This window comes from Microcebus murinus, chromosome 1, assembly GCF_040939455.1.
Source record: "Microcebus murinus isolate Inina chromosome 1, M.murinus_Inina_mat1.0, whole genome shotgun sequence".
Taxonomy (NCBI): domain Eukaryota; kingdom Metazoa; phylum Chordata; class Mammalia; order Primates; family Cheirogaleidae; genus Microcebus; species Microcebus murinus.
In genome coordinates this window covers 143,465,219-143,490,388 of record NC_134104.1, presented here as the reverse complement: position 1 = coordinate 143,490,388, position 25,170 = coordinate 143,465,219, and the positions used below count along the sequence as shown (strand labels likewise).

General features: G+C 41.2%; 1 protein-coding gene across 1 annotated transcript in view; it reads right to left on the bottom strand.

Moving 5' to 3' along the window:
* Positions 1-25,170, bottom strand: part of STAC (SH3 and cysteine rich domain) — a 137,550-nt gene that overhangs the window by 35,603 nt on the left and 76,777 nt on the right. Inside the window, exons 3-6 of the mRNA XM_012745422.2 lie at positions 16,488-16,588; positions 14,838-14,919; positions 13,626-13,741; positions 6,939-7,017 (exon numbers count right to left, since the gene is read on the bottom strand). Of these exons, the coding sequence (XP_012600876.1) occupies positions 6,939-7,017; positions 13,626-13,741; positions 14,838-14,919; positions 16,488-16,588 (378 nt within the window). The remainder of the gene's footprint in view (positions 1-6,938; positions 7,018-13,625; positions 13,742-14,837; positions 14,920-16,487; positions 16,589-25,170) is intronic.

Below are 25,170 nucleotides of genomic sequence, written 5' to 3'. Positions count from 1 at the left end.
TGCCCTGTGGTCAGAAAGATAGCTAGGTGATCAATGTTTTAAATTGTTCCATGTGTTCTCAAAAATGTGAATCCTTCACTTGTTAGATATAGTGTCCTTTTTAGTCAACTAGATTAGGATAGTCAAATGTATTATCAAATCCTCTGCATCTATATTGAACCCTTTTGTCTATCTGACTTGCCAATGACAAAGGCATTTTACAATCTCTCACAATGAAGGGGCATGACAATTTTCCTAATAATTTGGTCAATTTCTCCTTGAGTTTTTATCATTTTTCAGGCTATGTATTGGATATATGCAAATTTATAATTTATATCTTCTGATGAAGTGGACGTGACCATGTAATGATGCCTTTTATCTCTAGTAATGTGTTTTTGGTCTGAAAGTTCATTCTTTGCATATTAATATGGTCAAATGATTTTTCTTTTGCTTAATATTTGCCTGTGGTTTTCCTTTTGTTTCTACATCTGAAAAATTCTTTATTTTGCCTATGTTTTCCTTTTTTCCCCTTGGGGTAACTTTAAAAAATAAGTCCTTTACTTGTCAACTTTCTATATCCTTATGTTTTAGATATTTATAAATAGCATATAGATCATTTTTTAAATCCAGTCTGACTAACTGTATCTTTTATCTAGTGTTAACTGGTTTACATTGATTTTGTTTACTGATAAGTTGGGATTCCTTCCTAGCATTTTATTTTATACTTTCTATTTGTCCCAAATTTTACATGCTTTTTCTACTATTCCCCACCTTCTCTTTTTTATTTTGAATTAATCAGCTTTATTTATTTATTTATTTATTTTTTATTTCAGGATATTATCATTTAATTTTGTTCCCTTTCTGATTTGAAAGGCTTAATCTATTTTTTATTTTTTTCTGTAGTTGTCCTAGGCATTTTATGAAGCATATTTTAACTAAATCTAAAGTGAAATAATATATTTAATCTCCTTTCAAACAATACAAGAATCTTCAAATGCCCATTTCCCACTTACATATCAGTATTTTAATATTTCATTAACAACTTTTAAAAAATATTATTATTTTTTTATGTAGCCAGTGTTTACTTAGATTTAACCAGATGTTTACTACTTTCTTTGTTCTTTATTTCTTCTTGCTTAGCAATCTTTCTGTTAAGTTCACATTTTCCTGTTTGAAGTACATCTTTTTACAATTTTTTAGAATAGGTCCTTCTCAATTGCCCTGTAGATACAATTTTTGTCTGAAAATATATTCCCGAAAGATAGTTTTGCTTCATTTACAATTCTAGGTTAAGAGTCACTTTTCTTTTAGCATAAAGAAGTTATCATTCTACTCTTATTTATCTTCTATTGTAATTTATAAGAAGTAACTGTCAGTCTAATTTTCATTCCTCTCCAGATAATTTGTCTTTTAATGCATGTAATATATATATATATTTTAAATGTTATTCCTATATGTCCACTTAGGTGTTGATCAGTTAATACCAATTTGCTGGTGAGTACATGTGGTGCTTATTTTTCCATTCTTGGGATACTTCTCTTAGTAGAATGGGTTCCAGTTCTATCCAGAAAAATATAAGAGGTGCCATATCACCTTTGTTTCATATAGGAATAACATTTATTGGGTGACGGGCAGGTGGGAGCGGGGAAGTGGGGACGGGTATATACATACATAATGAGTATGATGTGCACCATCTAGGGGATGGACACGCTTGAAACTCTGACTCCAGGGGGGAAGAAGGGGAAAGGCAACAGATGTAACCTAAACATTTGTACCCCCATAATATGCTGAAATAAAAAAAATTGGTGATTAATTTAATGTTGTGCACCTGAAGTCAAAAATGAAAAATAAGAACAGTGTGTATTGTAAAAATGAAATATTTATGTTCTATCAAAACATTATTGATATTCTTATATTTTAAAATAATAAATCACTGCCTTTAATCATTTTACTTAAAAAATATTTTCTTTTGTCTTTGAAATTCTGCAGTCCCTAAGATGTGTCTAGGTATAGATTTCTAAATTTGAGAAATGGTATCTTTAATCAGTTCTGGAAAATTCTCAGCCAGTATCTTCTTGAATATTATCTCTCTTGATTTTCTCTTTATGTTCTTCTAAAATGTCAATTAGATGCATGTTAGACTTTCTCACGTACTTTCCGTGTCTCTTTTACTATCATGAATTCCGCTGCTTTGTCTCCCTGGCTATTCTCTGCAATTTCTTTGGCTCTATATTTTAGGAAACTAATTATCTCTTCAGTTATGTCTAATATGCTATTAAACCCATAAGTCAAATTTCTACTTTTTAAAAAAATTCTAGAAGTTCTAATTGTTTTTTCTTCAAATTTGCCTATTTACTTTTGATAGTTTCTTATTCTTTTGTTATATTTTCTAGTCCATTTTTTATATTTTAAATATATACAACTATATAGTTATATATTTCTTTGTTTGATAATTCCAAAATATACAGTCTCTGGGAGTCTGCTCATAAAATTGGTTGTTTCTGCTAGCTCCTACTCATGATGGCTCATTTTCTCATGTGTTTGGTGAAGTTTGATTGTTAGTTCATGTTCTTTGAAAGTTCATTTGTGGGAAGTTTTTAAGATCTGGATTAAAATTCTCTTCCTCCAGAGTGGCTTTACATTTTCTTCTGCCTAATGCCTGGTGATCTTATCATACCTGGCAACTTTAAATTAAACTAAAATTTCATATTGTTTTACTTTGCCCATACAAGTAGCATGAATTCAGGCTGTAAACCGAAGTGATAAGACTTTATTTTCTTCCCCTCCCTCCCTCTGTCTGTCTCTCTTTCTCTTCTCCCCATTCTCCTTGTTTCTTTTCTTTTCTACCTAAATTAAGGCTGATATAGCATATTTCTCTGCAGGGCATTGTCTTTTTGCAGTGATACTAAGGATGCCTTTTGTGGTATTAGCATTTTTCCAAAGGGCCTCTCATGTAACCTTGTACCCTGCCAACTCCCTAGGTTTTGTCCTCTAGTATTCATACCTTGGGTCTATTATTGCCCAAGCTGAAGCCCAGGGAGATGCAGAGGAAACATTAGCCTTTACCTGCTTGTGTCTCTGGATTCATGTTTTATTGTCATTTCTATACTCCAAGGACTTTACTTATTTTGCTGCCAGCTCAGCCATGCATTAGCTAGGAATTTAAAAAAAAATTTCTCTGAACATCCAGCTCTCCACATTGCTAGAAAGGGAATATTTTATGCTTTCAAAGAGATCTTTACCTGGTCTAGATACAAAATGTGTGTTGTAGAAACATACCATAAATACTTGCATCTGTAATTTAGAAATTGTCCACTGGAGGGGTCCAAAATCCAGGGACATCTGCCAACTTAGCCATTAAAAAAATCTGCTCTTTTTTGTGACCTTAAAATTTGTGACCTTTTTTGTGACCTTAAAATTTGAGATACAGAATCAGTGCATTCTACATGTAAGGATGAACTTTCTAAATCGGAGATTGCCTTTTTTCCTTTCTGGACATAATTTCTTTGGTGCAAAGTGAGGTAATACCAGATTTTGTAATATCCTCAAGTAGACATGACTATCCCAGTCCTTTTTGAAGACAATTTCTAGGAATTTGTATTGCTTGTATCCTGTTCTCTCTGTTTCTCTTCCAGGAAAATTATGATCACATACAGTCATTCTGAAATGCAATTATTAAAAGCAGCCAGTGATGTTGTTCTATGGCATTTCAAGCTGAAATGGGAAGCCCAGAATTTTACTTCTCCCTTTGCTCATTACTTTGTTATGAGTGAAGTTTCTAGCAGTTAAGCCAAAGGTGAAGGTCAACAATTTTCCCCAATTGTATTTATGATGGATCCAGGAATAGTGTTGAAAACAACAACCAGACCTGCCCAAGATCATTTATAAGAGAAAAAGTAGAGACTGAACTCTTAGCAGTAGAGAAATAAATTGTACCTTCTTCTAAGGTGGCTTTGGAAATATTCCTCGAGGAATTTGACATAATGTCTGGGTAGAAGAAATAACACCTGTGTGGACTGCATTTATTCTTAGGACATAAATGAAACATGTCATGCAGAACTGGTTGAGACTGGCCTCCTAAACACTGATTCTGAAAAGCCAACACCCTCCTTGCCATGATTGAGAACACCAGTGGGAACTTGAACCACATAAGTCGGGTGTTTTCTCTATGTTGTTTCTCAAACTGCATGAACAGGGGATGAAAACCAATCAAAGGAAGATGTTTTGAAGCAAACTGCTGCATAATTAATCTCCCTGGCTTCTAAGGGTGCATTGTGGAGAAAGCTATTGCTGATCAAACGAATTGCTAATAGATCGCCAAAGCTTTTTGGAAGTTTATTGCTTGCTAGATTCTTTCAACAGATCTCTTTGAATGAGGCTGTGAAAATGCCCCTTGCCATAGAAGAGATGGAAAATAATCAACTTTGTGTCTTTATGTGTAGTGTATTACTCTGTGACTTAGTTTCCTTATCTACATGGCATGTGTTGTAGTGTGTGTGTGTGTGTGTGTGTGTGTGTGTGTGTGTATGTGTTGGAGGAAAGGAATTGGACTAAATAATCTCAAGTCCCACTTCCCAAACGTTAATGGCCATATGACCACATGAACCACAGATTCATATGCAGACTCTGATTCATCAGGTCGGAGGCAGCCTGAAACTCTACATTTCTAACAGCCTTTCACATGGTGCCCAGGAAGCTGGTCAGATGGGTCACAGTTGGAGTAATGAGGCTCTACCTGCATCTCTGATTCTTTGTGAGCTCATGATGGCTTTGCTAATAGCAACCATGCTGCATACTGATGATTCCTAAATACAGCGCTTCACATTATAAAATCCTACCAGGACCACCTTTTGAAAGAAGAGATCCCCAGGGCATAAACAGAGTCCTTAGCTACTAAAGGAATTGGTGAGCAACAGCGTCAACAGAGCTGGACCAGATGGCTGAGGCAGTGAGTTAGCAGCAGGCACCTGCTGGGCATAATTCTGATAAACAGCAGATAGAATTTCTTCCCTGATTGGATATGAGGGTGAGAGGCAGGGGGAGTCGAGGCTGACACCAAAAACTTTGGCCTAATCAACCAGTCGAATGGAGTTCCTATTGACCAAGCAGAGATAATTGTGGGAAGGGCCGGTTTGGATGGGTGGGTGAACGGATCAAGAGTAAAGTTGGTGTATTATGTTTAAGGTTCCTATTCCACATTCAGAGGGCAATGTCCAGTAGGCTATAGGTATCTGGGGACAGCAAAGAAGCCTAATGCTGGAGATGAAGTTTGGGTGTCATTAATGTATGGATAGTGTGTACATTTGCGATCTCACCTAAAGCTCGTAACAAACCTACTGATTTGATGTTATTATTATCTGCATTTCAGAGATGAGGTGATTGAAGCTGAGAGAGGTTATGTCATTGCTTCAAGGCCACACAATCACTAAGTGAAGTCTGGCAGTCTGTCTCCAGAGCTAGGATGGGACATGGACCAAAAGCTTCCAGTGCAGTTAGTGATGAGAAGGCCATTAGGGATGGTGGCAGGAGAAATGGCAGGGGAAGGATGAAGGTGGAAGTCAGACTCAGGACTGAGCAGCCTACCAGACTTGAAGAATTAACATCCAAGACTGATTTATATAAGAGTCCCTGATGAATCAGTGCCTAAGATGTTGCAGAACATCTCTGGGACTGCTGTTCAGATTCTGTTGCTGGTCCTGCAATGCCGGCCAGACCTGGCTGGGACAGCCCTGCCGTGTTGCTGCCCTGCTGTGAAGTTTTCCTTGAAGCAAACATCTTCTAATGTGTCTCTTTAATGGCATTGCTAAGTGCTCAATGATTATTTGCATTGATCTAAAAGTACAGTTTCACCATGTGATGCCAAAGAATCCTTATCTTAACAGGGAGCATTAGCAGGTGCATGTGGGCTGGGCAAGGGGAGGTGCGGTGGTGGTACGGTGAAAGCTGATGCTTATTTAGGGAGGAGAGTCACAGGGTAGCTAAGCACATGGTGCCTGTGGGAATCACACGGCATAGTCCTAATGAGGGAAGAGCCATAAATGAATTCCCAGAGGGAAGGAAGTGGAAGTGATATGTTGCAAGACAGCTGCTTGCTGCTGATGCAGTGACAAGCAGTACTGAATACAGAACTTCTGCACCCAGGCTGAAAAGGCAGGTGTATCGGAGCGTGGAGGGATCACTTCTGCCATGAGAATGCATTCAGTCCTAGTCAACAACGCAGGTCAGGACCTGCACCTTGCTAGACTGTGACGGATGCACTTTTGCTGATGATAGTAAAGGCTTCATAAATATTTTTTTTGCTAAATGTGTAAAGGTGAAATAGTTATTGATGTCAAAAAGGGCCAGCAGGATGCATTCCTAAGGGTCTTCTCACGTGTCCTTATGCTCTGGGTTACAGGGTGGTTCTTTCTTAATGTTGGCAAGCAATTGTATGTGTTTACCAGGTAATAAATGTTTTAGAAATTATTGAAACAAAGGCTTAAGCCATTAGATGATTAAGTGATATGAATAAAGAATGTTTGAATGGATTGTGCAGTTTTTGAAGGTTTTAGTTGTCTCTGCCAGGGAAGGAGCCATGCTCCCCTTTCTGGCCCTGCTGCCGTCTGGTGTCAGGCACCTCAGGTGTACCATAAAGTAGCATCTCTGTGATATGGTTGCTATTCTAATTTAGGTCATTGGAGAAAATGATACATTCACAAAAAGGTCTGAAAGTGACTCCTAAATCCTCATGTAGCTAAGTCCATAAGGCATGAGAACTCAGGAGACAGAACTCAGGGAAATATTGAGTCACGGAAATCAACCAGAAACTATGCTCAGTTTCCCTCCAGAATATCGAACACTTGCCCTGACTGAATTCCTGAGCTAGCAGAGAAATAGTGGGGATGGAACATGGACTTCACCTGCCCCCTGCCCCTGACTCAAGCGATTCACATTTGTGCTGGGCCAATCCCCTCACTCACCGCTGTTGCTGCGTTTCCTTAGGTCGTACTCGCCTCCTGGCCCATCAGCTTCCTCAGGAACCTCCACGAGATCTGAAGTCTTGGAGGAAGGAGGAAATAGCATGGGATGAGCAGTGTCATATCAAGGGGTCAATGAACAGAAATTTTGATGTCAGCCAAAGAGCTAGGGTGGCATTTGTATGACACCTAAGAATCCAACAATCACTATCTCATCTGTTTGGCTAACTTCAGAGAGGCCGTGTCCTCTTGTGGGTACTGTACTGTTCTTCAGGTGTCTGGCAGGCTCAGGCTGGCCATGCCAGGTACGCAGTGAGTGAATGCCTAGGTGCACAGGCCACAGTTAGGCTTCTTCCCAGGAACAGAAAACAGAGAAAAATCAGAATTCCTGCCCATATCCTGTTGCTTAACATTTTAAGTAAAACTATAGCTCTTTCTGTAGGTGAGTTTTAAGTATTAACTATTGAGAAGCAGATACACGACTGATTCAGATTGCACAACTGAGGTATGAGTTAAATGCTGTTTCCATTGCTGCAAAAAATATGTTGCTTTTGTAAATACTTACTCTGCCTTTTTTTTGCAATAAGAAAAGCCACAATCAGTCTTCCACTTAGGTTGCAGACATAACAAGAATAATAACAACAGCAATAATAATGACAGCACTCTAAACAGGTAATGGTTCCTGATCATTTGCCACATGCTGTTTTTAAGTAGTTTATATGTATCATCTCATTTGTTCAACACAATAATTCTATGATAGACCCATTTTTCAGAGAGGAATCTGAAGCCCAAAGAGAGTAAGTAACTCTACTTGAGGTGCCACAGCTATTAAGTGGTGGAGCTGGGGTCCTGAATTCTGGGCGTTGGCTCCAGAGTGTGTGCTTTTAAGCATGAGACTTCTTCCAGTGGTGTGCTGGGCAGCTCCTCGGGCTGGTGAGAGCCTTCAGGGCCATCACACTGACAGCATGAAATTGGTTACTGTGGTAGGGGTATTTATACCATGGAAATAGGCAAACGCTGTAAGTCAGGGTCCAGCTGCAAGCTGCTACTTAACCATTTAGCAGCAGACCACTGATTACCTCCTTAAAAGGGCCAGATGACCTTGCTTCTGTCTGCCTGGCTCCATGCTCTTCCAATGAGGAATTTAGGGGGCCTCTGAGGAAAGTCACATTTTAAAAACAATTTATCTTTTAACAGAGGATGGACAAGTTTCCTTCCCCAGCTATCCTAGTCACCTGGAGAGCACTATAGCACCACCCTCCAGAGACTGATTTTTGTTACAATTTAGCATTAAGATTTTTTTCAACCACTCTGACTTTCATGACATATAAAAAGGAGAAAAAGAGTCAGTGTCACGGGGTCTCTAAGTCACTTGTACCCTGCGCCCCTTGAAGTTCATGATCACAATTTCTGTACAAGAGATGCTTTGCAGAGAATTTCATTTACGTCAATTTCATCTTATGAAACTGAGGATTATTCATAAACTAGCCAATGGACTCTGAGAATGTTGTTTGAATTTGGTTTCTTCTGGTCTTCTCAAAGCCATCAAGCCTTTTAGATTTTAGAACAATTGAAAGCCCATTAAAGAAAACATAACAATTTGGAAACAGCTAGGCAGCGACTTCTCAACAATGTAAAGCAAATGCCTCTAGAGCCCGAGAAGAATATAAATCTGTGGGACAAAGCTTTGCTATGCGAGGAATACGTTAGCCTTAGGACATAACAGTACTGGAAGAATGGCAAGAGGCTGAAGTTCATTATCACTGACCCGCAGGAAGGAAGCAAAATCATTTTAAAGTACCAATCAATCGTTTCTGTTTTCTTCTATTGAGGCAAGTTGGACTTCTGGGAAAGAGTGATGTGACAGATATTTCAATACAATTTGATTTGTCTTTGTTTCTCTGCAGCTTTCAGAACAATGCTTGACAGAGCAAAACTCCAACAAATATTTACTGAGGGAACCAGCCCCAGTATAACTGGACAGTGATGAATGCACATCATATTGACATTCGCGAAACTATGTTTTCTGCCCCTAAAACCAGTCTGTAGGGTCCAGATGTTACTAGAAGCAAAGCTATTTTGGAGATGAAAGTGAACTGAACCACCTTCAATTGTCCCTCTGGTGGTCCTGCTACTCCTTAGCATCGGCCAAAAATGAGGAGGCTGAAATGTTCATTGCCTACTGTGAAATGTTTCTGAGGATCGCTCCTTGTCATAAATTCAGCAAAGCTCAGAATCACCGGAGTGGCCACCTGCTGATGTGGTTAGATTGGGGCCATCTCTGGGGAGCCTCCTCTCAGCTCTTGCCTGTCTAGACTGGCTTTCCAAGTGCCCTTCTGCCAAGGCTGGTCTTTTACAAGCATGGGAGATGCTTGTGCTGGTGTGGGAGGAGGATATGTTGTCTCTCGTAGGAGATGTGAGAAAGGCCTGTTCAGAATGCAGGTCAGAGTGGAGAGAGGTCTCTCTACTCTGGCCAGTTTTGTTTGTGCTTTTCTTCAGGATTGCTGGGTGGGACCTACAAAAGTCTTGAGGTGTAAAGAGAGATGGCTGCAGGCTGGGAGCCAGCTCTATGTGGCTTTGAGGGAGCAACTCATTGGCAGCCATGGCCCTCCTCAGTCCCCTGAGAAAGGAGATGTAATGTGGTATTGTGGGACTAGGGGGATGGTTAGTGTTCTTAGGTCTCTGTTTCAAATTTCAGACCCAGCCTGGTGTGGCCACTGTGAATGTGTGATTCAAAGCTGTTCACACAGAAAGGGAACAAGAGCAAGTGTGAGCCAGCCAGGGTGAATACGAGAGAGAGAAGGAGGAGGGGCTGCCACAGGCCAATTTCCTGGAAAGCAAACGTTAAGTCCTCCGTTTAACTCAGTCACTCACACTTTAATGTGCATCAGAATCACCTGGAGGGTTTTATAAAATGAAGATTATTGGGCTCCCAAAATCAGATTTTCTGATTCTGTAGATCTGAGAAGAGAACCCGAATTTGCATTTCTAGTAATTTCCCAGGTGATGCTGATGCAGCTGATCCGGAGACCACACTCTGAGAACCAATAATTTAACTCACCGCCGGCTTTAGGTCCTTTGGAATTTTAGACAGTTTGAGGAGGGTGTTCGTTCATTTGTGTATTCATGCATTGACTACATATTAATATTTAGTGAGAATCTATAATGAGTTGGCACAGGATAGATCAATGATTCTCAAATTGTGGTGGGTATTCGAGTCACCTGGAGAGCTGATAAAACTCACAGAGGTCCAGGCTGGTTGAGGCAGGACAGGACCTGGGTCTTTATATTGTTACAAAGTTGTCTGGGGGATTCGGATACCCAGTGATGTTTGAGAATCAATTGTGTAAGGTAATGGATAATGAAAATACAAAGGATGTGAACAAAGAGTCCTTTCATTTAAGCAGCTTCATCTAGGGGAGCAGGGGGCTGGAGAAGTGAGAGAAAAAGTAAGCAAAAAAGTGAAAATTACCAAGCAATATGTAAATCAGGGATTGATGAACTGGTTGCTATGGGAGACCAGGGAAGAGGCGCCCACTCAGACCCAGAAGCTCGGAGAAGTGCTGTCTGCAGAGAGGTGGAGACCAAGTGTGAGTGCCTGGACAGAACACAGCTATCCAGAGAAGGATGCACTGCGCCCGGAGCTTAGGGAGTGAGAACTGAAGTGCTGTGTGGTGGCTCTCTGAGGATTCTGAGATCTGTCTTCGAGAGTCCCTTGCTAATTCTTCCTCATTCTTCGCCCATTTCTTGAGTGGTCACTATGTGCCAGGAGTCCTGTCAGGCCCTGGTGTAAAGAGAGGGATAAGGAATGGGGGGGCCCTGCTGTCTACTGTAGTCACCCAGCACCTAGTTCAGGAAATAGATGTAAAAGTAGATCATTACAATGCAATCGTGTGTATCCTACAAGAAAGGAATTCTGGAAGGCTTGTGGGAGGAGCAAATGGCCATGCTTGGGGGAGTCTGTAGACTCTTCATTGCTCGTGTAGAATTCAAGTGGCTCTTAAAGAATTTCAGCTGGGAGGAGCAGCATGTTCTAAGGTCTAGAGATGTCACAGAACTTGGGGAGTTCAGGGGCAGGTGGGATTTTAGGGTAGTGACAGGCCTCATATGCCATGCCAAAGAGTTTGGGCATTGTCGTTCTAGCATAAGTGAGTCCATAGAGGATTTTAATTAGGAAAGTTGCACAAAGGTATTTATTACTAAGGGTAGATTCAAAAGGAAGAGAGCAGTGCAGTTATTCCTTTATAATAATCTGGGTGAGAGATAATGAGTTTCAAACCTCTAGCATTGGTGATAGAGAAGAAGGACATTTTTGATGCATTTTTCTGAGTTCTGAATCATAAGACCTAATCACCAAGGGAATATGATTTTAGTTTGGACATGCTGATTGCAAAATCCTACAGATTCTTCAGATATCTGTAGGACTGGTCTGGTGGTTGGGAAAGAGATTAGGACAGGAAATATGTAAGGGAGTCATCAGCTTAGAGACAGTAGCTGGACTAAAGGAATGTGAAACAGATCAACCAGAAAGAGCATGTAGAACAAAAAGACCAAGCAAAAGCAGACCCCAGGGAGCACCTCAACTTAAGGACTGACTGGAGGACATTTCAGACAAGGAGATGGGCTGAGAAGAACAGAGCAGAACCCTTGGATATTCAGGGGTTTCTAGCAGAGCCCAGGCACAGGCCCTATTAAAGGGTGGTGGCTGGGAAATGTTCTTCTCAGATAACATGTCTGCCTTGATAATGGATTACACCCTTGTTTAACTTCATAATAACTCAGGTTCAAAGAAAACCCAGCTAGGGCCTAGATGCCTAATGAAAACAAAGAAGCAATAAATTTTACTTATTGAATGTTAATTTTGTTAGGCCCTGGGCACTTTATGTATATTATTAGTATTATTACCCAACCTATGTATATAATAGAAATCCCACCCATATATATTTGTGTGTATTTTTTTTTTTTTGGTCACATTTAGCACCATTTCTATCCATCTTTCAGATATGTTAGACTGTCACAAGTTATACACTCATTGCTTTGAGGCAATGTCTACTAAAGCTAAACATTTTCAATCTTTATTATGAAGTACATCAGCACTCATATGACATAGTTATTATAATATTCTTAACACATATATATTGTGTTCTCACTCAATAAAATAGTATAAGACATAAAAGTGTATTTTTAAAATGTGCTAGACATTGCCACCACCATCAGCTTTCTTCTCTATTGTTTTGGTCTTTATAAATAAGTCGTGAATTCTAAGGGTATGGAACAATGTCTTGCTCTTCTTTTGTGTGTCTGCAGTGTTAGTAAACTGTAGGCTCTTCATGTTTGCTGAGTGCAAGAAAGAACTAACTGACATCAATTTTATGTACAACAAGAAAAAAGAGTAAAAATTTATTTTTGGTTCTTCCCTCTTAAAAATCAGTGGGATACAGGCAGAACAGGGCTTTCAGTGAGTGTGAAGATGGCTTCTAGGATAACCATGTGGCATCAGTCAGAGGGCCCACTTCTACCTACTCACCCACCTGGTCTATTAATATATTCCTACTCAACGACCTACAATCTCAGGTTATCTCATGGATAAATCGGTACTCAGTGAGGGAGCTATTTTAACTCAGTCCCTGAGAACCCCTCCCGGCGGCACGTCCTGCCTTTCTTCCCTTAGGCCACCATAATCACTGGATATTGAGATGACCCCATAAGACAGACCATTTGGATTCTCATCTGTGTCTTTCCCAGAAGCTTCTAGTCCAAAAGGGGCTGCAACAGTGGAACTGGTAACTGGGTATAGGCTATCCTAAGTGGTCATGTGAACTGGAAGGTCCTGGCCTCTTTGCAGTAGGCATGGTGACTTACAGCATGGGCTGCAAAACTCTATGGCAGTGGTCCCCAACCTTTGTGACACAAGGGACCATTGTCATGGAAGACAATTTTTCTATGGACCAGGGAGGGGGTGGGGATGGTTTTGGGATAATTCAAGCACATTACATTTGTTGTGCACTTTATTATTATTATATTGTAATACATAATGAGATAATTATATAACTCAACATAGGTTAGGGACCCCTGCTCTGTGGCATCTTGGAGTATTTCTAGACATTCTGGTTGGGACAGCCAGAGACAGATGATGATAACAGGTCATAGAGATGCAAGGAACATTAAGTTTAGATCAGATGAAGCTTAGGAGAGATGCCTGGGAGGGTGAGTGTCCCATGGAGAGAGGCCAAACTGAGTCACAGGACAAGTGCCTCTGGGGAGGGCAGTTTTTATGTGAAATCAAGAGGTATACCTTGTCTTAGAGAGAAAAAGCTAGGAAAATGTGAGAAATAGCTATGTCTTTGAACTGGGGTGTATCTGGAAAGAGAACTGGAAACAGCCATTGTTTGAGCCAAACATTTCTATGTGTTGATTAATATGTTACCTATTATAATATTGGGGCACATGGGAAGAGTCAAGGAGCATGAGGCCAAGAGGATGGTCTTTAAGCAGAAAAGTAAACTGATCCCTGGGTGTCAGCTAACACTTAGTACCCCAAGGTACTTTGGGTTTCCTCTTGGAGGCTGCTTGACTTCCAAGAGCCCCACCCTCATGAGGCATGTAGGTGGAATCCCTCACGCTGCAGTGTCTGAGGTGGCCCTGCCTAAGACCAACAGGGACAAACCAAGGTGGGAAGAGGACAATTACAGAGGTTCTGTGAGGTGAATCAGAGCCACTGCCGGAGCTGCTCTTCTTTGTTCTCTGGGCCAGAGAGGTGCCGAAGCGGAGGGTCTCGTAGACAGGGTCTACCTTATTGCCACAGGCTGCAACAGAAGAGAAAGCTCATCTGAGAAAGCTCATTTGAGAGAACCCAGCCAACCACCTACTGCCTGTCCTGGGTTCACCCGAGAAGTAGATTCTGGGCAGCAGACCCCAGCCCCTGGTAAGAGGGGGCTTTCTGTGGTCAAGCTTTCCTCACAGATGTGCCCCTGACCTCAATGTGTTCCCATTCACCAGGTCCCTCCACTGCACCCAACATCCCCAAGGAGGACTCTGCTCCTAAACTCTTCCTGATTGGTTGCTTTTCCTCTTTTGTTGTCCATCTCCTGGACTCCAATTTCAAGGTTCTTCCCAGATACCAGCATTATTTCCTCTAATGGGAGGCTCTGCCCACCAAGGTACAAAGCCTCGAGACACAAGATGTGCAGGAGGAGGTAAATGTTTTAGAAAGAATTTGTCATCACCAGGCTTTATGAATTTCAAACTGAAAGCTTTCTAGTTTACAACTATTTCTAGTTTAAAAATTTTCCCCTCCAAAAGGTAAACATAGATGTAGAAATTTTTGAGAGAGAAAAAAATAATTGAAGTAAATGGAAAGATATTGTTAAAGAAGAGATTCAAGCTAGAAATATCAATAAATACAGGGCATTTTGTTTGGTCCTCATTAAAGAAGAACATATTCGCTGAGTTTCTACTAAGCCTTGGTCTATAATCTATATTTATTTTTTTACAAAACAGTAGGAAAAGGAATGATTGCTGTTCTCATTATTAGGGCCTGACAGGTTGAGTAACTTGTTTAAAGACACACCGTTGGTCAAGAGAAAGCTGGGTTTGAACCCAGTCTGTGGGGGGCCATGCTTCATGCCCTTTCCGCTCTGCCATGCTGCTGATGGTTGGGACAGCAGATTCATAGCTTTTGGGACTTAGGTGTTCCTTAAGCTTCATTGAGGAAACAATGACAATTCCTGGAGAATTTTGTCTATTTTATATGTCTCCTCCAGCAAAATAATCATAACCTAAACAGCCACTAATCAAATACACAAAGATACCCCTACTTTTTGCATCCCTGGGAGGACTTCAGCCACTCATGCTGATTGTGCTACTCGAAACCCAGCTCAACCCATCCATGTCCCAACTCACCGATGGGCATAACTTCTTTAATGCATCCAAACTGCTCGTGAATGAGCAAGGGGGAACTGTAGTAACGCCGGAACCCCTTTGGCTGAGAGAGAATACAAAAGAGAAGGGGTCAATGTCACTGATAAGACGGAGAAAACCACACGAGGGCCCTAAGGATAAGGTTTCTTCAGGGGCACCCTCCTGTCTCTCATTAAGGTGCTGACATCCTATAATTCTATAATTTAACCCTGGCAGGGGCACTGGAGGAGGAAGCTATAGGTGGCAATAAGCTAGTTACACTCCACTGGAAAACAAGCTCCTGGCCCTGGCCTTTCCAGTCCCGTGTGTCCTCCTGCAGCACACAGCAGCCTCCTTTGCATCCTAGACCCTCATTATCTGCCAGATAGCAATGGACTGCCATGCATTATCTCGCCACAATTTGTTACTGTGGTATATTAAAATCATAAAAGGCCTGGGCATGGGAAAGCAGATCTCAGAGGTAGGCCTAGAGGCCCTTGTATATCTGAAGAGTTTGACCCACAGTCATCTGCTCAGTGTTCTTGATTCTGTTCGCTTTTTCTGAATTCTCCTCCATGGTCTTTGCCTTGGCTTGTGGGAATTGCCATTGGAAAAGGAGAAGGGGACCAGGTGAGGCAGGGCTTTGGGGGAAGCGATACTGCAAGTCAGAGTAGGTAGATGAACTAAGAGCCTGGACTTACTATACCCCAGTGTTAGATGGGAACTTAGTGGCACAGTCCCCCCTAGAAATCCAGAACCCTCTCCAATGCCCCTGGCAAGCAGGGTTCCTCCTTTGTTTGAACACTGTGATGAGAGAGTGGGTAGGAGCACTTGCTAACCCTAGAGGCAGGTCTTTGATGACATTATCTCTGATTGTTAAGGCTTGGTGTCCACTGATCCTAAGTCTTTTTCCTGGAGCCACAAAAAACAATAGTATCACTCTTCTGTGTGACAGGGCTAAATTCTTTTGAAGACAGCTGTTAAAGTCCTGTCTAATTATTCCGTAGAATAGACGTTCTTGTTGTACAATTGGTTCTATAATTCTTTGGCCATCCTAGTTTAAAATACCCTCAAGCATGCTCTAGGTTGCTTTTGATCAATGTGTGGCACCAGGACTGACTCCCATACTCCTGAGATGGTATGATCAGCTCAGAATGGGCCAGGACTGTCCAATGTCTCTTGATTAGGGCAGCATGATTCCATTAAAGTGGTGCAGATATTTATTACTCACCCCACTTTTGTGGGGGCTTAGCTCTAGTCCTCTCTAAACACCTACTGAGCTGACAGCCAACAGCCCTGGTTTGCCTGGGGCTGAGTGGGTTCCTGAGATGCACGAATTTAACTTTCAAAACCTGAACAGTCCCAGGAGGTGGGACTTTCAGTGCTAAAGCTGAGAAAGTGCCAACCTGGGAGAAGTTGGTTACTCTACTAAGGACCCTCACTCTTTTTCAACATGGGGCATTTACCTATTAGGTTGACAAGGCTCTTCCTCTGCTCTATCATTCTGATGATTAGGAAGCCAAACTGGCAGGCCAGTTCTGGGGTGCCTTCCTCAGGGCTGCAGGGAAGGGCTTTGGAAGGAGTGAACTCACTGGGGTAGGCACGTGCCCTAGGCAGTGAGTCCTGGGACTCTCTCCTGGCACAAGCCCTTACCAGCTTGCCCATGCACCGCTGGGGTGCCAGGCCATCTGTGCACTTGTGGTGGATGCTCATCTTACAGGCTTTGCAGCGCAGTCCATGTTTAGCATTTGTTCCTGTCAGGCACACGGCAAACTTTGGTTAGGACACAACCTGCCCATCACTGGTGACTGATATGAAATCACTGAAAAAGAGGTTATTCCTAAAACGTGGTAATTCTATCCTATGACTTTTTCCTGAAGCTCTCAAAATGGAAAACAAGTGACGGTAGATTCTTTTGCCTTCTCCCACGTTTGCTATCCAAGGTATGCGCTCTGGTGTCTTCCCATGTCTTTCCTATTCATCCCTCCAACAAATCTAAGCGGCCTTCACTTTTATTGTTCTCTTAATTCAAGCTAGTAAATTCCATTTTCTTTGCTCTTCATATAAGTCGCCCATTTCTGCTTCTCTGTGTTTCACTGAGTAGTGAAAGTCCTAAAATTTCACCCATTTTCTCCTTTCTATCACAGGGTCTGAGCGGTTGGACACACTCTCAGGAAAATGGCTGGAAAAGAGGGAGCAGCAGGATCTGTGTGGGAGTGGGGACTGATGGTTTTCTAAAGTGGGGGAGAGGGGATGCAATCAGACACCAAGCCCTGCCTGGGGGAAGAGGAAGAGGAGGCGGGCGGCAATGACATTGCTGCTGCAGTGAGTCACTTAGCTTTTGGGGACAGGATGGCATCATGGGGCAGAGGAGGAGAGCAGAGGTGGAGAACCATCCTGGCAGCTGCCCTACTGCACCAAGGCCCACGGCAGGAGCACTGGAGAGGCACTGGAGGAGGCAGACAAGAGGGCGGGGTGCGGGAGCTTCAGGGAGACGGCAGTGGTGTTCAGAAGGTGGCTGGATGGAGGCTAGGAGAGGATGCTAAAGTGGGACGTTTTCTGTCTCCATTTAGTCCAGGGCAAGAGCGTGCAGGCCAAGAGGTGACATGCACTGTGACAGGCCTCAAAAATGGGCACCACAATGAACTTTGTCACTCTTAGATGGCCAAGCACCTCAAGTATATTAGAAAACACGAAGAAAGGTGTGGCAGTGGAGAGAGGATTTCCTTGTAGAGGCACTATTAGTCTCACCCTCCTCCTCCACCATGATGAGAAGGATGGGGGTGCTTTGTTGTCTCCTCAGTCCTACTGAGAAGGTCTTCAAGGAGACTCTTAATGTTTTAAAAGCTTGGTCTATACCCTCTGGAGACTGTGGGGCATGCAGCCATGGCCACACCCACACTCGGGCAAGTCTAAAGGTGAGAGCCATGGGTGACCTGTGGTCCTGTCAGCCTCCCGACGAGACAACTGTGTGGGCAAGGCCTGGTCTCTGAAATCTTGTCAGGAAAAAGGTGTTTGAGTAAAACAAGCATCTGAATCCCATGGATCAGATACGGATGATGTAGGCTGCTGTCCAAGATGACCACCTAGAGAGACAATGGGATCCTAACAAAGTCAGTCTCTTCAGAGTGGAGATATGGGGATGGGTATGTCCATATAGCGTGAGATTTGAAGTCAGAGCCACAGCTATAGCCGACTGTAGCCCCAAATTGAGGATATCTCAAGATTATATGAAAAATCCACCCTCTTCTCTGCCACTGCCTCCCCTACCAGCCACCCTCATCCTGTGACCTGTTTTTGCCCTCTTCTCAACTGAGTGTGTACAGTGGCCAGAGTAATGTTTTAAAAATGTAATTGAGTCTCCTCTTTTTCTCATGTAAACATCTTCTAGCCAGTTTTCTCTGCCTTTCTGACATCATATAAAATGCTCACCGTGGTTCATTTGTCTGCTTTGGTGGGGCCCACCTGTGATTTTATCTCAGGCCAACCCCTCTCGTTTACTCTGCTTGAGCCCCATGGCCTTCCTGTAGCTCCTGGAATCCACAAGCTCTTTACTTCCTTGGCGCCTTTACATGTGCTGCTTCCTATGCCCAGAATGCCATTTCCATCACTCTTCACTTGGCTGGTGACCCCTCCACTTTTGGATCTCTTGTTATTTCTTCAATGAAGCTTTCTTGAAACCATCTCCCTTCCTCTGTCTAAATTATCCTTTTCCTATTATTCTTTTTTCACAGCACTCTGGTTATCTTTCACAGCATTTAGCACAATTATTTGAGAGTTTGTTTTTGTCTGTCTTTTCCTCTGGACAGTGAACTCCATGAGGCTAAGGACCATGTCTGCTCATTTGACACTGTATACCCAGCTCTGAGCGTGATACCTGATAAATGTACATTAAACAAATTAATGAATAAATTCTCCCATAGTCACACACGCACTAAAGCAATGGTGACTGGTTTGAGATAATTCATTGAAATTGATTCATCAATAGTGTAGAAATAGTATTCAAGAGCTGAAAGGGGACTTGAGTCTGTTTGTGTTATTTCATTTTAAAGATGAGAACCCTAAGGGCCCAGGGGGTAGAATGATTTGCCCCAGGTCAGACAAGGTCCTGCTTAGTTTCTCTTCTTCACTGCTTGGCCCAGACATTTCCTCCCTTTATTTGGTTTGTTTAACATACATCAAGATGAAGTTGGGGTTAATTAGAAAATAAAATAAGGGAGAGTGCAAGAACCTGGCATGCTGCTGGGAAAAGCCAATGGGCAAACCCTTGAATGGGAAAAAAGAAACCTTTTATTACCTGAAAACTGCCTACAGAAATGCATCATTTAACACAAAGCATGTCTGCTGTTATAATCACAGAGAGAAAAATCAAAGTGACACATAAACACACCGTAACTATTGGATATGTGCATTTGTTCGTAAATACTAGTTGGAGAGTCCCTTTTCCTTTTTGAGAATAACCAATTATCTGAAAGACTGCTATGCTTTCAAAAGACTGGACTTTGAAAGCAATTACTTATTTTTTTGTTTTCAAACTAGAGAATACTATTTGTGCCCTGTGTGGGAATGTAAGTGAAATCTTCAAAGAGGAAAACTATTTCATTGCGTGCTAGACTCTGAAATAGCATCATTGTATACTAAAGTATATTTTCCTTCAGAAGCAAACACCACAATTTCAGTTTTCTTTGTCTGTTCTCATAAACTCCACCATTTTGTATGAGTCAGACTACCAGCAATTATTTGGTTTTAGATGTTCCAATTTTCACTCAGGAATAACAAGAATGATTGAAGAGGAAACTTGAATTCTGCAGCTCAGAGAATAGTTCAAAGGAATAATTCACATCACAGCAGTGGCATTTAGTTTATTGTAGCAAGATATGGAGAAGCCAAGGTCTGACTTGTTTTATTACTAGCGACCTCCATCAGAAAGGCATTGCTGCATGTGACCCTTAGGCCTGAGCAGAGTGGGAGAAACAGTTTTATATTTGAATCTGTCTCAGGCTGGCTCTTTAAAGTTAAGAAAACTACTAATATTCCTGCAGCTGTAGCTATCTCATCATCAAATGGGGATAGTACTACCTACCCTAAGATTTGCTAATAGAATAGTGTCATAGAATATGCAAAGGAATTTTGTGGGTTTAAATACCCTTAAACAAAGATGCACTGGACTTTGGGTAAATAATAGTGAGCTGGCCACATGAATTTCCCACTTCGTCATACCAAAAGCCCACTAAAATTACAGTCCAGGAACAACAACAAAAAAAGGTGTAAACTTCGAAGAGCAAGGTTACTAGGAGGTGTAGTAACAGCAGAATAGAGTTTAACATATGTTTGGAAGATGAAAGGCAAGTAAAAATATGGAAAGCAATTTAGCAGAAGACAGGAAGATTGGATTTCTCAATAGCAACTTGGAAACTAGAAGGCCATAGAAGAAAAACTCAATGGAAATCAAGCAGGGGTGGGTAGAGAATGGGCAAAAACCCACCTAATGGGTACAGTGCACAGTATTTAGGTGATAGGTACACTTTTAACCCTGACTCAAGCATTACAAAAGTGATCCATGTAACCAAAGACATTTGTACCCTTGTAATACTTTGTAATTTTAAAAAACAGCTGTTGAATTTAAAAACTCAAATGATTTTCAACTCAATTTTATATGTAGCCAAATTATTAATGCACATGGAGATAGAATAAAGATATTTTCCAACCTTTGGGGATTCAAAATATTTACTTTACACATATTCTTTCTTAGAAAACTACTAGAGAATGTGACTCAGAAAAATAAGGGAATAAATCAAGAAAGTGGAAAATATCAGATCCATTACAAAATGGAAGAACTGACACAGGGGAGAGGTAAATGATACCTCCCTATGATGACTTTGCAAAACCCTGACAATGGAGCTTCAATATAAAGTAAGGCAGTAGACTTGGAAAAAATAGCACTTAAAAGTTGATCGATGCTTTTGAGGTTTCAACATTATAATAGATGTGGCATTTGACAAATGTATGAAAGCTTTAGAGAAAACAATTATAGGTGCATTAAAAGTTTAGGAAGTGAAAAGACCATTTCTAATTTGAGGAAAAAAAAACATCTGTGTAAGATTGTAAGAAATGTAATCATAGTATAATACTTGAATCAGAAGTTAACAATAGTCACAATAATGCATAAATTGACCATGTAAGTAATTACAAAACTGTAATAAGACTATTTGGGAAGATGGGAGCAAGGGAACAAAAATTGTGATATGGCTCTTTTTGGAAGGCAAGATCAAGGAAGAGAGAAACAAGGGGTGGTGCTGACATGTGGGAGCTGAATCCTCATCTTCCGTAGCAGGAAGCCAACAAATGTTTCATTAATCAATAAACAGCAGAAGCACAGCATTTAGAAATATCGAAATAAATGACAGAAGAAACAATTGAAGAGGATGAAAGTATTTGCCTTTCAGAAGAGAGTCTGGGTTGAGACAGTTTCCATTGTAGTTCTTTCAGTACTACCTGTCTTTATAATTTTTCTCACGTACTACTGTGATTAAAAAAAAACATATAATAAAATGAAGTCTCTGGAAACAGAGTCAAGTCATCCCTTTGGAATGATGTGGCTCTTGGTATATGGAGATGCTGGGAAAACATGGGGTCATGGGGTCATGAAAACACGTAAGTCATGAATTTTTCCCTGGGAATTTGCAGTTCTGGGGGAAATCTAGGACAGTTTTATGAGTTACAGTTGAAAATTATTAAGAATGTTAGTCATGGTGTTCAGATGGAGTTTGTAATGAATCAATGCAAGCCAATACCACACTGATGGAGTGCTTGGCACTGGATTATTTTATGAGCATGGTTTTCACCACCATGAATAGGATAAGTGAGCTGTTAATTGAGAACCAAATGTTGAAGTTCTAGAGCAAGAGAATTCTACACATACATGTTGGGAGGAAATTGCAGTTTTTCTCAACGCTGGTGGCTGAATCTACTACAGTGGATGACGTGCTTCTGTTGTTGTCGTTTTAATGAAATTAATTACATATGTCTGTAAAGCAAGTGGCCAGGCTAATTTTAGTAAGATTTTGCTATGGAGGTGTTTCTTAATCCTTAGCCAAATTTCATATAATGTCAGAATTAAAACAGGATAAAACAATGGTTTATAATTGAGATCACTGAACTACAGAAATAATTTAGAGAATGAGTAAAATATAAATTTATATAAGAAAAGAAATGTAATCATAGTATAGTATTTGAACCAGCAGTCAGTAAGTTATAATTATTATTAATAATTAGTTTGGTTCCAGATTGTACAGCTATATAATTACTTCTCCAAATTATTTGATTAAAATTAATGTAAATTAGACAATGAAAAAGAGCTTTTACTATGATTTTGGGGAAAACTTTAAAAAGTCTATAACTAAATATATAAAAATATGAGTATAAATATATCCATAAATATTTCTTAGATTATATAAAATAGCTGTAGATGATTCAAAGGTAAATACAGGCAAGATAGTTCAAAGACTTTCCACGCCCCTATTCTTAAAGGTTTAGCTACTGGACTCCCCTTAACTCCACCAGTACAGTGCTAGGCTGGGAGTGGAGGGATGCCTGAATTGTAGGGTTGGTCACCCAGGAGCTTGGAGAGTTCTAGGTGCCAACAAACTAGGATCCAGTCACATTAGAACATTGGGTGGGAGTCCATACATAAAGATCTGCAGGTAGGAATGCAGATGTGGAGGGATGCTTGCTTTGAGAGTATGCATAGTCCAGAGAGGGCCAAATGCCCAAGTCACAGAGGGGTCTCAAAGCTGGAGAAATGAGGGCAAAAATCTATGAATACATTTTGGTGCCTGGGAAGACCAGGGCTAGGGACCAGGCAAACAGTGGTAAAGATGACAGCGTCAGTACTTTTAAAAGAAAGGCTATAGTAAAACTGCTTCTGGATCATAAAAACAGGCATCATCATGCAGCTAGCCCTATTCATAGGCAGTTTACCCTTGAATAGACACTAACACAAAGAATGACACAGAATTATATGGGAATCAGCTAAAGCAGCTCTCCACGATGGGATCCCTACCTACTTTCCTCACTTCATTTTCAACATGAAGCCCTGGGCTTGTCCTTTGCATTATCAGATCATCTCTGGTTCCTGACAAAGATGGTTGGATCGTGCCTCTCTCTTGAGGGTTACTCACACTGCCTCCCCCGCCTTACTGGTAAACAGCTTCTCACCTTCTGTGAACCATTTCTAAGTATTAATACTTTCCGAAGCTTCCAGCACACATACCTTCCCTCCTTCCACAGCTACAGAACCCACCACTCTCTTCTGTCTCCTCACTGTTCCCAGAGTACCTGTCACGACAGGATGTCTTCTCCTTTACTGTATGGGACTCAATAGGGAACGGTGGTTTATTCACCTATGGATCTTCTGTGGTCAGTAAAGTGCTTGGCACAAAGTACGTTGTTGGCCTTCAGGAAAGATCAGCCTGTGTCCAGGCTAAGTGAATGCTGGGGATTTACCCCACTAATACTATGGAAAGAGCCAGCCTGTTTTAGGTGGCCCCCTGGCTCCTGGGGCCTGTGTGGGCACCAGGTTCAAGCCTGCCTGCAGATCCTTATGTATGGGCTCCCATCTAGCTGGTCTTGGTTCTCATACCAATGCTCTAATGTGACTGCATCCTAATTTGTTGGGACCTAGAACTCTCCAAGCTCCTGAGTGACCCTATAATCCGGGCCAGATACAGCTCCATCGGATGCCGGGCTGACCTAGGAAGCTATCTGAAAGCTGATTCTGGGAATCACTCCCTCTGTCTCTGCTATGATTCATCATACCCTCCTCAAAGCAGATGTTGACAGTTTTCTGGACAAGAATCAAGTTAGCTGTGCCCCTTGACTTTTGTGATTTTGCTTGTGGACTTCTCCCAGCTAACAGATTACACTTGCCTCTGCTTCTTCCTTGCTGTGTGAGCTCTCACCATGCCTCACCAGGTGACCTATGACAGCCTCTGTGAATGCCCTGTTGTGCTGAGAGAGGCCTCAGATTTCCATTATTGCTTTTATCTCAGATATATAACCCAGCAGTGCTTGGCATTCTATACCTAAACGTATCTAATTATAGGAGTGTGTAAGCATAACAATTTAGTCATAGTTTCATGTACCGATTCAATGCAAAAGCAACTGACTTAACCCATATAAATGATGGCCTGAATGATCACATGTGAAATCTTGATTTCCAAATCAAAGGAACGTATATATTTTACATCTTTATTCCCACTATTAAAACCTACAGCTTCAAAATCTAAATAATCACAGAATGATTTGGATTAGTCAATGTTCCATAGTAGAAATTTTAAAAACTACAGAACATAGGATATATTTTCATTACTTTCTCATGCTACTTCTTTTTGATGTGAAGTAATGATATGAAGACAATTTCTAAGACTCTGAAGTAACATAAAACTAGAGAGCCAAGTAGGGCCACTGGGTGTTAGTCTTCCTCTTCTTATATGGACAAAGGGTAATTTGAAAGAAAAAGAAGCTTTGCGGTGAATATACAAACATACACACACATATCTGAGAAGAAAGAACATTGTATTAGGAGTCAGACACTTGAATTCTTATCCTGAATCTGCAGGAAGGAATTAAAAGTTATTGAGCTCTTGTGCACTGTTAGGGAATTTTCTGGACACTTCTTCATTTTATTAATAAATTAACATTATGTTTTGTATACAAAATATTGTTTTAACTAGGGGAGGTAGGTTTAACTGGAAATCACGAACAAACATTGAGTTGGAGTGAGTATGTAATTCAGTAGCTGTGGAGCCCAATATTGGAAATTTTCTCTCCTCTTATAATCTCAACAGTGTGTGAGACAGGGATTTTCATTCCTTCATTTTTATAGATAGTGAACTGAGGCCCAAGCTAGTGAGACAGGACACAGCTCTGAAGTTCAGCTCCCTTCTCTTCTCCTCCCCATCTCTGTCAGCCATCTGCACATTGGCAGAGCTCTACCCCAATCTGGTCTAAATTTTTCCACTGAAATTAAAAAGGTAAAATTAGAAGGGCATTTGTGGCTATCTCAACTCTGACTGTCTACGATAGTGATATATAAAAACACAGGTATGTAGCTAACGGTCAATGAGAAATAGCAAGAGTTTCCAGGCACCAAAAGTTTCCTGAGAAGATTCTGGGGCTGCAATTATCCTGCAACTATCCCTCTTTGGAAGAGGCATTCTGATCACATTTATGATGGGTTACAATAGTTGACAAATGTGAACAGGAATTTTCAGGATGAGCTGGTCGCTGTAGAGATGGAGGTCCCTGTAACAGATTCATATGAGGAACTATAGAC